This window comes from Gigantopelta aegis, chromosome 15 (genome assembly GCF_016097555.1).
Source record: "Gigantopelta aegis isolate Gae_Host chromosome 15, Gae_host_genome, whole genome shotgun sequence".
Classification (NCBI taxonomy): Eukaryota; Metazoa; Mollusca; class Gastropoda; order Neomphalida; family Peltospiridae; genus Gigantopelta; species Gigantopelta aegis.
The window spans coordinates 14,504,028-14,523,016 of NC_054713.1; the positions used below are offsets into that span (position 1 = coordinate 14,504,028).

At 40.1% G+C, this 18,989-nt stretch overlaps 1 protein-coding gene across 1 annotated transcript in view; it reads left to right on the forward strand.

Moving 5' to 3' along the window:
* Positions 1-18,989, forward strand: part of LOC121390494 (phenylalanine--tRNA ligase beta subunit-like) — a 38,383-nt gene that overhangs the window by 17,153 nt on the left and 2,241 nt on the right. Inside the window, exons 11-17 of the mRNA XM_041522323.1 lie at positions 1,229-1,280; positions 1,504-1,565; positions 2,823-2,929; positions 3,530-3,630; positions 4,800-4,880; positions 16,123-16,215; positions 16,860-16,977. Coding sequence (XP_041378257.1) covers positions 1,229-1,280; positions 1,504-1,565; positions 2,823-2,929; positions 3,530-3,630; positions 4,800-4,880; positions 16,123-16,215; positions 16,860-16,977 — 614 coding nt within the window. The remainder of the gene's footprint in view (positions 1-1,228; positions 1,281-1,503; positions 1,566-2,822; positions 2,930-3,529; positions 3,631-4,799; positions 4,881-16,122; positions 16,216-16,859; positions 16,978-18,989) is intronic.

Below are 18,989 nucleotides of genomic sequence, written 5' to 3' on the forward strand. Positions count from 1 at the left end.
AATGGTTAAATGTGACGGCTATTATATATAACGGGCGCAGCCATTTTGTACCACCCCAGTGAATACGCCCTCTGGCGAGCTGGTGGTTATGTAATACCTAACGTGTCACGTCAGGAATTAGTCTTCGAACTGAAGAAACAAAACATACCTGATTTTTGCGGATGCATCGCAGTGTTCTGTAATAATATCTATCCCAGTAACACAGCAATGTGTATATGTGGTTTATTTTTTAATACAAAATAAACCACCATTGTCAAAGTGTTGAAATAACTATTATATTTTTAATATAAATTAACCCACGTACTGAAATAATAGTCGGAGTGTTTTCTTGTTTAATTGGTATTTTCTTTCAGTGGCCTGTACCTGTGGCTATTGATTGGCAGGTGTATATTTAGACGGTCCCTACACACTGTGTCTAGACACACTAAAAAGACGTGCCTCTTTTATTAAGATCACAGGGTATTTTATTAAGATCACAGGGTATTGTGTGATAACCTCAAATCGTAATGGACTTTACCAGCTTTATTACTGTAAGTAATTCTATAAAACCCTTGATTAAGTAGACTTTCCAGTCTAAAATCACAAAACTGACCAATTACGTAGTCTCAGAGAAAAGAAAATTATCACTTGGGTATCGTGAGTGGTCATTTTTGCTCGAACGTATCCTACCAATAGGCCTAATAATATGCATTTTTTCTTTGGATTTTTTAAAAGAAAAAAATACTATAACTCCATTTCGTTATATTGATGCAAATTGAAATATATTTAGTTAAATAGTTTATTATACTATCAAGTCATTTATGTTGTTTTACAAGTCAGGTTGATGAAAGCGAAGCGCCTTGTCGTAAATTAGAGCATTTGTTTACACTGTGCATAATAGAGAAGTTGGACCTGAGCTGACGTCACTTCGCCCCAAGCTATACCACCAGTCATCACAAAAACGAAACAAAATGGCTGCCCCCAGTTAGCAGGAATAATCAATGTTTTTTTATTAATTCTAAAATTACGCGTTTTTCATTTGTTAAAGTGTCAGTATGTGTTGGTGGTCCGGGTATGCACCTTTCCAACACATAAGGCTCTTGTTGGAGTTTAGTCTACCTTTAATGCAATTATGGAATCAAGCTACAAAGCGAAAATTAAATGGCTCCATTTGTTTTGTAATTTATAATGTTTCCCTGGCAATATTTTAAAATAAAATTTAATGTGTATTTCTGTTTCATTTTTTAAGAGTTGAAAGTGCCGAGGTGGTGCAACCAGATGGAACAAGAGTTATCTACCCTGTAAGTAGTGGATTAAAAAATATTTTATATTATGTTGCCAGTAGAATCTAATAATCAGTTCAACCGGAGAGGACTATAGATTTAATCTCTGTTTGTCTGTCTGTTTGTCCATCCATCTGTCCCACATATAGTTTTCCAGACATTTCTTTCACAATGTCTTAAGATATTGAACTGTTACAGTTATAATTATGATGATAGAAATGTTTTCTGTGTTCATCTGCAGGAGTTGCCCTATAGACATGAAGTCATCAATGTGGCAGCAACGAACAGACGAGTTGGTATCAAGTAAGTAGGATTATCAGATACATAAAGAATTTATTCTGTTTTTAAATCACGTCATTAAATAGTGTCAGCCATATCAGTGTTATTTTGTTTTTTCTCTCAGATGGTGCCTTTATTTTTTTCCCATGGTGGGAATTAAAGTTTTACTTCTGATTTTTGGGTTTTGCTTTTTTTAATCCGACCACTAATTGATAACTACTTTCCTAAGGTACGTTTTCCCTTTTTTGTAATTTTTTTCTATTAGTAATTAACTCTTTCCACATTAGGATTAAAATCAGTTAGCATCACAATATATTTATTTTGCACTTGCACATTTGTAAAGTTTTGATTAAAGTCTGTGCATTTTATTTGACTATTCAATCTCGCATAATGTGAACTAGTTGTTTTTATTAAAGATACAGTAAAACCTCTCAAAACCGGACCTTTCTGTAAACCCGGAATTCCCTCAAAACTGGGCATTTTTTCATGGCTCCTTTTTAAATATATGTGTAGAAGAGAACCTCTCTAAACTGGATACCTCTTAAAACCAGACTTTTTACTTGGTCTCACGGGGTTTAGAGGAGTTTCACTGTATTTGATTTTATTCAAATTTTATAACTTTTACTTGTCATGTTTATGTTTTTTACAATTCTTTTTGTTGTTTTATTATAACTATAATTATAGCATTTTCATGCTGATGTGAATATTTCATTGTTTCATTTACTTGATTTTATTCAAAATATAACTTTTCCCTGTGATATTTATGTTTTTAACTTTTTTTTGACACTTAATATCTATTTTTTATGCTGAAATGTTGTTAACCATTCATTCATTCATTCATTCATTCATTCATTCATTCATTCATTCATTCATTCATTCGTTCATTCGTTCATTCGTTCATTCATATACTTACCTTTGACACCCAATAGCGATGTATTCTTTGTGCTGGAGTGTCCATAAACATTCATCAGTCACTAATTCATTCATTCATTCATTCATTCATTCATTCATTCATTCATTCATATACTTACCTGTGACACCCAATAGCGATGTATTCTTTGTGCTGGAGTGTCCATAAACATTCATCAGTCACTAATTCATTCATTCATTCATTCATTCATTCATTCATATACTTACCTGTGACACCCAATAGCCATGTATTCTTTGTGCTGGAGTGTTCATAAACATTCATCGATCACTAATTCATTCGTTCGTTCGTTTGTTTTTGTTCATTTGTTCATTCATCATCTCTATTCATTGTTACCTTCTGTTACTCTTCAGCCTCACATCAGACAAGATGGCTGCACTGCTATCGAAGATGTGTTTGGAGAGTGAAGTTGTGGATGGAGGACAGAACATCAGGGTGGAAATTCCCCCCAACAGACACGATATCCTTTGAATTCTTTTTCAAATTAACATCAATTTGACTATGTGGTGTACTTAACAAGACTGTTAAAGTGCTTTTAGCATTAAATTACACAGTATTGGTATACTCTCTTGCTTAAATGATCAATTTTGGCCAATCCAATGTAATTCTTGTCGTCAAGATAAATATTATATTAAAGACCCACGTCCTCGGTGGTGTCGTGGTTAAGCCATCAGATATAAGGCTGGCTGGTAGGTACAGGGTTCGCAGCCCAGTGCCTGCTCCCACCCAGAGCGAGTTTTAACGACTCAATAAGTGGGTGTAAGATTCTCTTTTTCTCTTACTAACCACTAACAACTAACCCACTGTACTGGACAGACAACCCAAATAGCTGAGGTGTGTGCCCAGGACAGCATGCTTGAACCTTAATTGGATATAAGCATGAAAATAAGTTAAAATGAAATATATTAAAGTTGTCGGTGAAAACTACTCTGTGAGACAATTAGTTGACTGATACGATATTCTGGGTGTTGGAGATAATGACATAATGTTGTTAAGATCGTTCAGCTAATTTTCATGTTCTTCTTAAAAACATACAAGTCGCATTCCTTAACATTGGTACATGTGATCCATGCGTGTGACATCTGGGAAGACGTCGCCATCGCGTACGGCTTCAACAACATCAAGATGACCATTCCAGACACCAACTGTATCGCAGACCAGGTAAAGGCGACAAGTCGATGGATTCACACGATCCAGGATTTCAAATATTATCGGAAACACTTTATTGTACCAGCCTCGTGACGTCGTGGTTAGGCCATCGGTCTACAGGCTGGTAGGTACTGGGTTCGGATCCCAGTCGAGGCATGGGATTTTTAATCCAGATACCGACTCCAAATCCTGAGTGAGTGCTCCGCAAGGCTTAATGGGTAGGTGTAAACCACTTGCACCGACCAGTGATTTATAACAGGTTCAACAAAGGCCATGGTTTGTGCTATCCTGCCTGTGGGAAGCGCAAATAAAAGATCCCTTGCTGCTAATCGGAAAGAGTAGCCCATGTAGAGTGGCGACAGCGGGTTTCCTCTCAAAATCTGTGTGGTCCTTAACCATATGTCTGACGCCATATAACCGTAAATAAAATGTGTTGAGTGCGTCGTTAAGTAAATCATTTCTTTCTTTCATTTTGTTGTTTCCATTCCAATGATTATCGAAACTCGTTGGAAACTGTTTTACAGTGATCATGTTAATAGTGGATAATGCTACATCATACTGGATACTGTACTTTCAGTTCTGTCACTGAAAGGGCCGAGGGGCGGGACGTAGCCTGGTGTTAAAGTGCTCGCTCGATGCGCGGTCGGACTGGGATCGATCCCCGTCGGTGGACCCATTGGGCCGTTTCTCGTTCCAGACAATGCACCATGACTGGTATATCAAAGGCCGTGGTATGTACTACCCTGTCTGTGGAATGGTGCATATAAAAGATCCCTTGCTGCTAATCGAAAAGACTAGCCCATGAAGTGGCGACAGCGGGTTTCCTCTCTCAGTATCTGTGTGGTCCTTAACCATATGTCCGATGCCATATAACCGTAAATAAAATGTGTTGAGTGTGTTGTTAAATAAAACATTTCTTTCTTTGAAAAGGCCAATTGGATTATTTCTCATTCCAGCCAGTGCACCACAACTGATATATCAAAAGGCCATGGTATGTCTGTGGGATGGTGCATATAAAAGATCCCTTGCTAATTGAAAAATGTAGCATGTTTCCTTTCTAAGACTATATATCAGAATTACCGAGTGTTTAGTTTCCAATAACCGATGATTAGTACATCAATGTGCTCTAGTAGTGTTGTTAAACAAAAACAAACTTTACTCTCAATTAATTAAATTTTCAGTTTCCTCTCAACAAACTGACGGACTTGCTCAGACAGGATGTGGCTGCGTCTGGTTTTACTGAGGTCCTCACGTTTGCTTTGGTGAGTGGTAGAAAGGTTTCCATTGAAGCTGCAGTCCTGCCTTGTCATGTTACAACATCATTTACATCATCGTCATTATGGGTGTTACCACAAACGACAGTTATTGGCAGTCTGAGACCAAATTTTAAAAATGTTGAAACTTTATGTTTACATTTAAAACAAAATATATTAAAGTTGTCAGTGAAAACTATTTTGTGAGACAGTTAACTTGACTGATAAGATATTCTGGGTGTTTATATGTTTTTGGAATTTATTTATTCAGAAAATGAACGAAATTTGGATCATGACGGGACTAGCTCTGGCACTCAACAGATTTTATTTTAGTTTGGAGAAATAATTTCATATAATAATCGACATTTTTTAGAAAATAACTGACAATTTCTGCAATTTTTTCAAAGTTTAATAGACAATTTGGTGAATTGTTTTGCTCACCCACAGCTAGACCTGCATGGTAATACGAAAGAAATTATTTATTTAATTATTATTTATTTGAATGTTTTTAATTGTGGATTTAATAGTCTAGTTTTGCACATAAACGTGAATTTTTGACTGAAAACTTGCTATATTACAAACAGTAAAAATAATGCAGTTTGAAGTATACTTAAATAACATTTTTCTCTTAAAGGGACATTCCCGAGTTTGTTACATTGTAAGATGTTTCTCTTAAAGGGACATTCCCGAGTTTGTTACATTGTAAGATGTTTCTCTTAAAGGGACATTCCCGAGTTTGTTACATTGTAAGATATTTCCGACTAGTAAAATATTTCTACGATTAAACTTACATATTAAATATGTTTTCTTGTTTAGAATATCAGTGTATGTATATTCAATGTGTTTCTGGTCGTCTTAATATTTGTAAGGAACCCAAACTGGATTCTGTTTTGAAATAATTTTCATACGTACGAAAAAATTATATTTTAGGAAATAAAATGAAATTTAACCTAGTAAAAGTATTAGAAAGATCAGAAACACGTTTAATATACAGCCACTAATATTTTATGCAGAAAAATATATTTGATCTGCAATTACAGTCGTGAAAAAGGCTATGTTAGTCGATAACACCTTAAAAGTTGCAGCAAACTCAGGAATGTCCCTTTAACTGTGACTCAGCTTCCATACTGATGTAAATTATTGCATGAAATGGATACCAAATACTTATAAACATCTGACCGCTAAATGTAAACATAAATTTATTAATTTTTGTAGATTTGGTTCTTTTAGCCTTGTTTGTAATACTTTATACTTTATAATCAGAGCTTTTAGTTTATGGTAGCCCCACTCCCATAGCTAGTGGTATTCAGTGTTGGTCTAGTAAATAACTACTAATGTCATGCCTGACGGGGCTTCTAGATTATGGTAACCCCACTCCCATAGCTAGTGATATTCAGTGTTGGGCTAGTAAATAACTACTATTGCCATGCCAGACAGGGCTTCTAGATCATGGTAGCCCCACTCCCATAGCTAGTGATATTCAGTGTTGGGCTAGTAAATAACTACTATTGCCATGCCTGACGGGGCTTCTAGATCATGGTAGCCCCATTCCCATAGCTAGTGATATTCAGTGTTGGGCTAGTAAATAACTACTATTGTCATGCCTGACGGGGCTTCTAGATCATGGTAGCCCCACTCCTATAGCTAGTGATATTCAGTGTTGGGCTAGTAAATAACTACTATTGCCATGCCCGACAGGGCTTCTAGATTATGGTAGCCCCACTCCCATAGCTAGTGATATTCAGTGTTGGGCTAGTAAATAACTACTATTGCCATGCCAGACAGGGCTTCTAGATCATGGTAGCCCCACTCCCATAGCTAGTGATATTCAGTGTTGGGCTAGTAAATAACTACTATTGCCATGCCAGACAGGGCTTCTAGATTATGGTAGCCCCATTCCCATAGCTAGTGATATTCAGTGTTGGGCTAGTAAATAACTACTATTGCCATGCCAGACAGGGCTTCTAGATCATGGTAGCCCCATTCCCATGGCTAGTGATATTCAGTGTTGGGCTAGTAAATAACTACTATTGCCATGCCAGACAGGGCTTCTAGATCATGGTAGCCCCATTCCCATAGCTAGTGATATTCAGTGTTGGGCTAGTAAATAACTACTATTGCCATGCCAGACAGGGCTTCTAGATTATGGTAGCCCCATTCCCATAGCTAGTGATATTCAGTGTTGGGCTAGTAAATAACTACTATTGCCATGCCCGACAGGGCTTCTAGATTATGGTAGCCCCATTCCCATGACTAGTGATATTCAATGTTGGGCAAGTCAATAACTACTATTGCCATGCCAGACAGGGCTTCTAGATTATGGTAGCCCCACTCCCATAGCTAGTGATATTCAGTGTTGGACTAGTAAATAACTACTATTGCCATGCCAGACAGGGCTTCTAGATTATGGTAGCCCCACTCCCATGGCTAGTGATATTCAGTGTTGGACTAGTAAATAACTACTATTGCCATGCCTGACGGGGCTTCTAGATTATGGTAGCCCCACTCCCATGGCTAGTGATATTCAATGTTGGACTAGTAAATAACTACTATTGTCATGCCTGACGGGGCTTCTAGATTATGGTAGCCCCACTCCCATAGCTAGTGATATTCAATGTTGGACTAGTAAATAACTACTATTGTCATGCCTGACGGGGATTCTAGATTATGGTAGCCCCACTCCCATAGCTAGTGATATTCAATGTTGGACTAGTAAATAACTACTATTGTCATGCCTGACGGGGCTTCTAGATTATGGTATCTCCACTCCCATAGCTAGTGATATTCAGTGTTGGGCTAGTAAATAACTACTATTGTCATGCCTGACGGGGCTTCTAGATTATGGTATCTCCACTCCCATAGCTAGTGATATTCAGTGTTGGGCTAGTAAATAACTACTATTGTCATGCCTGACGGGGATTCTAGATTATGGTAGCCCCACTCCCATGGCTAGTGATATTCAATGTTGGTCTAGTAAATAACTACTATTGTCATGCCTGACGGAGCTTCTAGATCATGGTAGCCCCAGTCCCATGGCTAGTGATATTCAGTGTTGGGCTAGTAAATAACTACTATTGTCATGCCTGACGGGGATTCTAGATTATGGTAGCCTCACTCCCATGGCTAGTGATATTCAATGTTGGGCTAGTAAATAACTACTATCGTCATGCCTGACGGGGCTTCTAGATCATGGTAGCCCCACTCCCATAGCTAGTGGTATTCAGTGTTGGGCTAGTAAATAACTACTATTGTCATGCCTGACGGGGCTTCTAGATTATGGTAGCCCACTCCCATAGCTAGTGATATTCAGTGTTGGGCTAGTAAATAACTACTATTGTCATGCCCGACGGGGCTTTTAGTTTATGGTAGACCCACTCCCATAGCTAGTAATATTCAGTGTTGGGCTAGTAAATAACTACTATTGTCATGCCTTACGGGGCTTCTAGATTATGGTAGCCCCACTCCCATAGCTAGTGATATTTAGTGTTGGGCTAGTAAATAACTATTATTGTCATGCCTGACGGGGCTTCTAGATTATGGTAGCCCCACTCCCATAGCTAGTGATATTCAGTGTTGGGCTAGTAAATAACTACTATTGTCATGCCTGACGGGGATTCTAGATTATGGTATCTCCACTCCCATAGCTAGTGATATTCAGTGTTGGGCTAGTAAATAACTACTATTGTCATGCCTGACGGGGCTTCTAGATTATGGTATCTAGATTATGGTAGATTATGGTAGCCCCACTCCCATAGCTAGTGATATTCAGTGTTGGGCTAGTAAATAACTACTATTGTCATGCCCGACGGGGCTTTTAGTTTATGGTAGCCCCACTCCCATAGCTAGTGATATTCAGTGTTGGGCTAGTAAATAACTACTATTGTCATGCCTGACGGGGCTTCTAGATTATGGTAGCCCCACTCCCATAGCTAGTGATATTTAGTGTTGGGCTAGTAAATAACTACTATTGTCATGCCTGACGGGGCTTCTAGATTATGGTAGCCCCACTCCCATAGCTAGTGATATTCAGTGTTGGGCTAGTAAATAACTACTATTGATATTCATGCCTACTATTGATGCGACGGGCTTCTAGATTATGGTAGCCCCACTCCCATAGCTAGTGATATTCAGTGTTGGGCTAGTAAATAACTACTATTGTCATGCCTGACGGGGCTTCTAGATTATGGTAGCCCCACTCCCATGGCTAGTGATATTCAGTGTTGGGCTAGTAAATAACTACTATTGCCATGCCTGACGGGGCTTCTAGATTATGGTAGCCCCATTCCCATAGCTAGTGATATTCAGTGTTGGGCTAGTAAATAACTACTATTGTCATGCCTGACGGGGCTTCTAGATCATGGTAGCCCCACTCCTATAGCTAGTGATATTCAGTGTTGGGCTAGTAAATAACTACTATTGCCATGCCCGACGGGGCTTCTAGATTATGGTAGCCCCACTCCCATAGCTAGTGATATTCAGTGTTGGGCTAGTAAATAACTACTATTGCCATGCCTGACAGGGCTTCTAGATTATGGTAGCCCCACTCCCATAGCTAGTGATATTCAGTGTTGGGCTAGTAAATAACTAGCCCGACAGGGCTTCCCCACTCCTAGATTATGGTATTCAGTGTTGGGCTAGTAAATAACTACTATTGCCATGCCAGACAGGGCTTCTAGATTATGGTAGCCCCACTCCCATAGCTAGTGATATTCAGTGTTGGGCTAGTAAATAACTACTATTGCCATGCCTGACAGGGCTTCTAGATTATGGTAGCCCCACTCCCATGGCTAGTGATATTCAGTGTTGGGCTAGTAAATAACTACTATTGCCATGCCAGACGGGGCTTCTAGATTATGGTAGCCCCACTCCCATAGCTAGTGATATTCAGTGTTGGGCTAGTAAATAACTACTATTGTCATGCCTGACGGGGCTTCTAGATTATGGTAGCCCCACTCCCATAGCTAGTGATATTCAGTGTTGGGCTAGTAAATAACTACTATTGCCATGCCTGACGGGGCTTCTAGATTATGGTAGCCCCACTCCCATGGCTAGTGATATTCAGTGTTGGGCTAGTAAATAACTACTATTGCCATGCCTGACAGGGCTTCTAGATTATGGTAGCCCCACTCCCATGGCTAGTGATATTCAGTGTTGGGCTAGTAAATAACTACTATTGTCATGCCTGACAGGGCTTCTAGATTATGGTAGCCCCACTCCCATGGCTAGTGATATTCAGTGTTGGGCTAGTAAATAACTACTATTGTCATGCCTGACGGGGCTTCTAGATTATGGTAGCCCCACTCCCATGGCTAGTGATATTCAGTGTTGGACTAGTAAATAACTACTATTGTCATGCCTGACGGGGCTTCTAGATTATGGTAGCCCCACTCCCATGGCTAGTGATATTCAGTGTTGGACTAGTAAATAACTACTATTGTCATGCCTGACGGGGCTTCTAGATTATGGTAGCCCCACTCCCATAGCTAGTGATATTCAGTGTTGGGCTAGTAAATAACTACTATTGTCATGCCTGACGGGGCTTCTAGATTATGGTAGCCCCACTCCCATAGCTAGTGATATTCAGTGTTGGGCTAGTAAATAACTATATTGTTGGACGCTAGTAAATAACTACTATTGTCATGCATGCTGACGGGGCTTCTAGATTATGGTAGCCCCACTCCCATAGCTAGTGATATTCAGTGTTGGGCTAGTAAATAACTACTATTGTCATGCCTGACGGGGCTTCTAGATTATGGTAGCCCCACTCCCATAGCTAGTGATATTCAGTGTTGGGCTAGTAAATAACTACTATTGTCATGCCCGACGGGGCTTTTAGATTATGGTAGCCCCACTCCCATAGCTAGTGATATTCAGTGTTGGGCTAGTAAATAACTACTATTGTCATGCCTGACGGGGCTTCTAGATTATGGTAGCCCCACTCCCATGGCTAGTGATATTCAGTGTTGGGCTAGTAAATAACTACTATTGTCATGCCTGACGGGGCTTCTAGATTATGGTAGCCCCACTCCCATAGCTAGTGATATTCAGTGTTGGGCTAGTAAATAACTACTATTGTCATGCCTGACGGGGCTTCTAGATTATGGTAGCCCCACTCCCATAGCTAGTGATATTCAGTGTTGGGCTAGTAAATAACTACTATTGTCATGCCTGACGGGGCTTCTAGATTATGGTAGCCCCACTCCCATAGCTAGTGATATTCAGTGTTGGGCTAGTAAATAACTACTATTGTCATGCCTGAAGGGGCTTCTAGATTATGGTAGCCCCACTCCCATAGCTAGTGGTATTCAGTGTTGGGCTAGTAAATAACTACTATTGTCATGCCTGAAGGGCAGATTATGGTAGCCCCACTCCCATAGCTAGTGGTATTCAGTGTTGGTCTAGTAAATAACTACTATTGTCATGCCTGACGGGGCTTCTAGATTATGGTAGCCACACTCCCATAGCTAGTGATATTCAGTGTTGGACTAGTAAATAACTACTATTGTCATGCCTGACGGGGCTTCTAGATTATGGTAGCCCCACTCCCATGGCTAGTGATATTCAGTGTTGGACTAGTAAATAACTACTATTGTCATGCCAGACAGGGCTTCTAGATTATGGTAGCCCCACTCCCATAGCTAGTGATATTCAGTGTTGGGCTAGTAAATAACTACTATTGTCATGCCCGACGGGGCTTTTAGTTTATGGTAGCCCCACTCCCATAGCTAGTGATATTTAGTGTTGGGCTTGTAAATAACTATTATTGTCATGCCTGACGGGGCTTCTAGATTATGGTAGCCCTACTCCCATAGCTAGTGATATTTAGTGTTGGGCTAGTAAATAACTACTATTGTCATGCCTGACGGGGCTTCTAGATTATGGTAGCCCCACTCCCATAGCTAGTGATATTCAGTGTTGGGCTAGTAAATAACTACTATTGCCATGCCCGACGGGGCTTTTAGTTTATGGTAGCCCCACTCCCATAGCTAGTGATATTCAGTGTTGGGCTAGTAAATAACTACTATTGTCATGCCTGACGGAGATTCTAGATTATGGTAGCCCCACTCCCATGGCTAGTGATATTCAGTGTTGGTCTAGTAAATAACTACTATTGTCATGCCTGACGGGGCTTCTAGATTATAGTAGCCCCACTCCCATAGCTAGTGGTATTCAGTGTTGGGCTAGTAAATAACTACTATTGTCATGCCTGAAGGGCTTCTAGATTATGGTAGCCCCACTCCCATAGCTAGTGGTATTCAGTGTTGGGCTAGTAAATAACTACTATTGTCATGCCTGAAGGGCTTCTAGATTATGGTAGCCCCACTCCCATAGCTAGTGGTATTCAGTGTTGGTCTAGTAAATAACTACTATTGTCATGCCTGACGGGGCTTCTAGATTATGGTAGCCCCACTCCCATAGCTAGTGATATTCAGTGTTGGGCTAGTAAATAACTACTATTGTCATGCCTGACGGGGCTTCTAGATTATGGTAGCCCCACTCCCATGGCTAGTGATATTCAGTGTTGGACTAGTAAATAACTACTATTGTCATGCCAGACAGGGCTTCTAGATTATGGTAGCCCCACTCCCATAGCTAGTGATATTCAGTGTTGGGCTAGTAAATAACTACTATTGTCATGCCCGACGGGGCTTTTAGTTTATGGTAGCCCCACTCCCATAGCTAGTGATATTTAGTGTTGGGCTAGTAAATAACTACTATTGTCATGCCTGACGGGGCTTCTAGATTATGGTAGCCCTACTCCCATAGCTAGTGATATTCAGTGTTGGGCTAGTAAATAACTACTATTGTCATGCCTGACGGGGCTTCTAGATTATGGTAGCCCCACTCCCATAGCTAGTGATATTCAGTGTTGGGCTAGTAAATAACTACTATTGCCATGCCCGACGGGGCTTCTAGATTATGGTAGCCCCACTCCCATAGCTAGTGATATTCAGTGTTGGGCTAGTAAATAACTACTATTGTCATGCCTGACGGAGATTCTAGATTATGGTAGCCCCACTCCCATGGCTAGTGATATTCAGTGTTGGTCTAGTAAATAACTACTATTGTCATGCCTGACGGGGCTTCTAGATTATGGTAGCCCCACTCCCATAGCTAGTGATATTCAGTGTTGGGCTAGTAAATAACTACTATTGTCATGCCTGACAGGGCTTCTAGATTATGGTAGCCCCACTCCCATAGCTAGTGGTATTCAGTGTTGGGCTAGTAAATAACTACTATTGTCATGCCTGACAGGGCTTCTAGATTATGGTAGCCCCACTCCCATGGCTAGTGATATTCAATGTTGGGCTAGTAAATAACTACTATTGTCATGCCTGACGGGGCTTCTAGATCATGGTAGCCCCACTCCTATAGCTGATATTCAGTGTTGGGCTAGTAAATAACTACTATTGTCATGCCTGACGGGGCTTCTAGATTATGGTAGCCCCACTCCCATGGCTAGTGATATTCAGTGTTGGGCTAGTAAATAACTACTATTGTCATGCCTGACGGGGCTTCTAGATTATGGTAGCCCCACTCCCATAGCTAGTGGTATTCAGTGTTGGGCTAGTAAATAACTACTATTGTCATGCCTGAAGGGCTTCTAGATTATGGTAGCCCCACTCCCATAGCTAGTGATATTTAGTGTTGGGCTAGTAAATAACTATTATTGTCATGCCTGACGGGGCTTCTAGATTATGGTAGCCCTACTCCCATAGCTAGTGATATTTAGTGTTGGGCTAGTAAATAACTACTATTGTCATGCCTGACGGGGCTTCTAGATTATGGTAGCCCCACTCCCATAGCTAGTGATATTCAGTGTTGGGCTAGTAAATAACTACTATTGCCATGCCCGACGGGGCTTTTAGTTTATGGTAGCCCCACTCCCATAGCTAGTGATATTCAGTGTTGGGCTAGTAAATAACTAGTATTGTCATGCCTGACGGAGATTCTAGATTATGGTAGCCCCACTCCCATGGCTAGTGATATTCAGTGTTGGTCTAGTAAATAACTACTATTGTCATGCCTGACGGGGCTTCTAGATTATAGTAGCCCCACTCCCATAGCTAGTGGTATTCAGTGTTGGGCTAGTAAATAACTACTATTGTCATGCCTGAAGGGCTTCTAGATTATGGTAGCCCCACTCCCATAGCTAGTGGTATTCAGTGTTGGTCTAGTAAATAACTACTATTGTCATGCCTGACGGGGCTTCTAGATTATGGTAGCCCCACTCCCATAGCTAGTGGTATTCAGTGTTGGGCTAGTAAATAACTACTATTGTCATGCCTGAAGGGCTTCTAGATTATGGTAGCCTCACTCCCATAGCTAGTGATATTCAGTGTTGGACTAGTAAATAACTACTATTACCATGCCCGACAGGGCTTCTAGATTATGGTAGCCCCACTCCCATGGCTAGTGGTATTCAGTGTTGGACTAGTAAATAACTACTATTACCATGCCCGACAGGGCTTCTAGATTATGGTAGCCCCACTCCCATGGCTAGTGGTATTCAGTGTTGGACTAGTGAATAACTACTATTACCATGCCTGACAGCTAGTGAAAACAAAATGTTGCTGTTATGTCTATTTTGTAATTATGAATATCCTGGCCCCACCCCAATCCCCAGTGTTGGTGTTTTAAATCTTTATTTCCTGCTTTAGGTGACATATCTGATTATTACTATTATTTAGTTTTAACTTTAAAAAAGTAAAGTAGGGTTAGTGATTTTTTAATCGTGGCTAGTAAATTAAAAAAATTACTGATCACATGGCTGGGGGCAGGACGTAGTCCAGTGGTAAAGTGCTCGCTCGATGCATGGTTGGTCTGGGATCGATCCCCGTCGGTGGGCCCATTGGGTTATTTCTCACTCCAGTCAGTGTACCACGACTGGTATATCAAAGGCCGTGGTATGTACTACCCTGTCTGTGGGATGGTGCATATACAAGATCCCTTGCTGCTAATCGAAAAGAGTAGCCCATGAAGTGGCAACAGCGGGTTTCCTCTCTCAATATCTGGTCCTTAACCATATGTCTAACGCCATATATCCGTAAATAAAATGTGTTGAGTGCGTCGTTAAATAAAAACAGTTCCTTGATCCCATTGCTAGTAAATTTGAAAAAAATAATTCTAGAAGCCCTGTTAGAACACAAAATAGTGGAATATGTGTAGTTAAAAGAGAGCTAAACGACAAAATGTTTATGAATTAGATTTGTGAGTAGCCGTAAAATATTAATGTGGACGAGATATTCTAAATGGTTAAACAATAAAAGTGTACCAGATGTAGCAGTTTTAGTCATCTTCATGTATTGTCTGCCCATTTCTTATTCCAGAGGGCAGGACGTAGTCCAGTGGGAAAACGCTCGCTTGATTGATCTAGGATTGATCCCCGTCGGTGGGCCTATTGGGCTATTTCTCGCTCTAGCCAGTGCACCATGACTGGTATATCAAAGGCTGTTGTATGTGCTGTCCTGTCTTTGGGATGGTGCCTATAAAAGATCCCTTGCTACTAATGGAAAAATGTAGCAGGTTTCATCTCTATGTTTGTGTCAAAATGACCATATGTTTGACATCCAATAGCCTATGATTAATAAATCAGTGTGCTCTAGTGGTGTTGTTAAACCAAACAAACAAACTTTCTTATTCCAGCTGTTCATCCATTATTTGTGTTTATCTTGCAACCACTGTTTCTATCGGCCGATTATGATGACCGATTAAAGCGTATACTGGCAGATTATGACTTTCTTATTCCAGCTGTTCATTCATTATTTGTGTTTATCTTGCAACCACTGTTTCTATCGGCCGATTATGATGACCGATTAAAGCGTATACTGGCAGATTATGACTTTCTTATTCCAGCTGTTCATTCATTATTTGTGTTTATCTTGCAACCACTGTTTCTATCGGCCGATTATGATGACCGATTAAAGCGTATACTGGCAGATTATGACTTTGATGTCACAGGCCCAGATACAAGTACATTATAAATATCATGCGTTTGACCTCCAGGTCATCATACCATGTAGCTGAAATAACAGAAATAATAGCTTTTCCTCTCAATTTTTATGGACTTCAGGATAAAAATAATAATTAGTTAACGACGTAGGATATTGGCTTTATCCTTTGTTCCCCATTCTTACCGTCACAGGATAAAGCCAATATACTACTTCATTAACTAGTTATTCTCTATATTAAAGTATGTCACATGATTAGGCTGCCAGTTTAGTATAAAAAAACAGTCTTATTTTCCTAGTGTTCAAGAGAAGACATTGCTGAAAAGGTGGGACATAAAATTGAAGAGACAAAAGCCGTGCACATTGCTAATCCGAAAACAGCTGAATTTCAGGTATGAGTACTAAGTAACTGTTATTAGCATTAGGTACCTTGTGTTAATCTTCCTTTGAATGGGTATCTTTATTGTCTTTAAAACTAGCAGGATTAGCATATGTGGCAACAGTAGTGTGCCTCTCTCTTTCTCTCTCTCTCTCTCTCTCTCTCTCTCTCTCCGTCTGTCTCTCTCTGTCTCTCTCTCTTTCTCTCTATCTCTCTCTTTCTCTCTCTCTCTCTCTCTCTCTCTCTCCATGTGTCAAAATAACGGTTAAGATGTAATTTAAATGTGCTGAAGTATCATTCATTTGGTCATTCATTCATTCATTCATTCATCATTCATTAAATCTCTCTCTCTCTTTCCAAGTGTTAAAATAACCATATGTTACACACCAGATGGCCATTCATCCATCCATCCATTATTCACTTTTCCATCCAATCCATTCATTCATTCATCCATCCAGTCATTTATCCATTCATCTGCTCATTCATCCATCCATTATTCATTACCTGTCCATCCATCCCATCCAGTCATTTATCCATGCATTCATCCATCCATTATCCATTACCTATCCATCCATCTATTATCCAATCCATCCATCAATCCATCCTTCCATCCCTCCCTCCTCTAAATCCATGCATTGATTGATTGCTTGATACCAGGTTGGTCGGACGAGCCTGCTGCCTGGTATTCTGAAGACGGTCCACTACAACCGGAACATGCCGCTCCCTCTCAAACTGTTCGAGGTGTCCGACGTCATGTACCAGGATCCCAGCAAAGGTTTCTAGTTCATTTTTTTACAACTCATTCCCTTAAAGAATAACAACCTACATATACCTACAGTCCTTCTCATAGGGAATGCCCTTTTTTCATACTATGGAATGTAGAACAAGTTATTTATTTCTAAGCAGATTGTATTCTAAAGTAAATACAAAAATAGTACATTTTTGTTATTTCCAAAACACTTTTACTTTTCTTTTCAGTCAAACCAAACTGAAATTATTTACCAAAAAAACATTTTTTTTATGGGAGGATGGGACGGACTATAGTTCAGGTGTTGGTCAAAGGCTTTGGTGGTGGTACTGGTTAAACCATTCACTGAACCAATACCTGTGTCTGGTAGGTAGGTACTAGGTTTGCACCCAGGTATTGGTTCAGTGTGGAGGCATACGGCCACGACACCCACTTTTCTCTTACTAACTGCTATAGCCGCTCACCCACTGTCCCGATCAGGCAGCTCAGATAGCTGAGGTATCTGTCCAGAACAGCATGCTTGAACCCTAATTGAAAAGCACCAAAAACCAAAACGTTTTGTTTCAAATGTAATCTAATCCAAAACAACTTAGTTACCTCCCCTTTTTTCTGTGTTTTTTGTTTTTTTAATTTAAATGATATGAATGGCAGGGTGTAGCTCAGTAATGAGAGCTCACCTGATGAGTCATAAGATCCATCGTACTGTTCTATCCATTGGTCAGAATAGTCTCTGTTGCAGCATGGGTTTTTATAGCCCAGTAACCACAGCACTCGCTTGATGCGCATCAGTTTTTATCGCAACCACCGTCTGTGGGCCCATTGCATTATTTTTTTTATCCAGCCAGTACACCAAGACTGGTGACATCATTACGGCCGTGGTATGTGCTATCCACTGTCTATGGGATAGTGCATATAAAAGATCCCTTGCTGCAATCGAAAAGAGTAGCCCAAGAAGTGGCGACAGCGGGTTTCTTCCCTCAGTATCTGTGTGGTCCTTAACCATATAACCGTAAATAAAATGTGTTGAGTGTGCTGTTGAATAAAACATTTCCTTCCTTCCTTCCTGCCAGACAGCATGCTTGACTGATTAATTGAAAAGCACCAAAAACCACTGTCTCATGTTGATTACTATCAAATGTAATCCAAAACCTCTTAGTTACCTCCCCTTTTTTTTCATTTTGCATTTTTTAAATGTATTATTGATGATGGGGGACAGAATGTAGCTCAGTGGCGAGTTGACTCATCTGATGGTTTTGTAAGATCCTGCAATACTGTCTCTGTCTGTTGGTCAGACTAGTCCATATGGCAGCAGTGGGGGTTTTTGATGTCTTTTGACCAAGTGTCTGCAAAAGACTATTTATCCTACAACCACCAATTCTGTTGGACGATTATGACGACCGATTCATGCAAAGTGATAAACGTATACTAGCAGATTATGACTTTTGATGTCACATGCATAGCTACATTAGAAAATCACTCATTTGACCTCTAGGTCATGATGCAATGTTGCTGAAATAACAGAAATAATAGCTTTTCCCCTTAATTTTTATGGTCTGTTGCTCTGTAGGATAAAGATAATAACTAGTTAATGACGTAGGATATCAGCTGTATCCTATTCAGGCCGAAAGAGAAATTCCCCATTCTTACCTTCAGAGGATAAAGAAGATATCCTACATGTTGTACGTCATTAACAAAGGTCGTTATTCTCTATAATATATTAGACACCAAATATGTATAATAATAACAAAGATACGGTATAGAACCATTATATGCATCTGGAAAGTATTGCGATACAGACTAGTCCAAAATGCATATAGAAAGTATTGAGATACCAGCTATAGCTTACGCAAGAAAGTATTGCAGCATCAGTTTTTACTCGGACAATAAAGATAGTTCAAGCAGTCGCCTTGTTTCGGCATTGAACTCTGAATGCTTACAAGTTGTGTGACATGTTTCCATAAATAGGGATGGACAAAGAAGATATTGTGTGGGTTTTTTCCTTTTGTTCTTTTGCATAGTGAAATCACCATTTTATTACC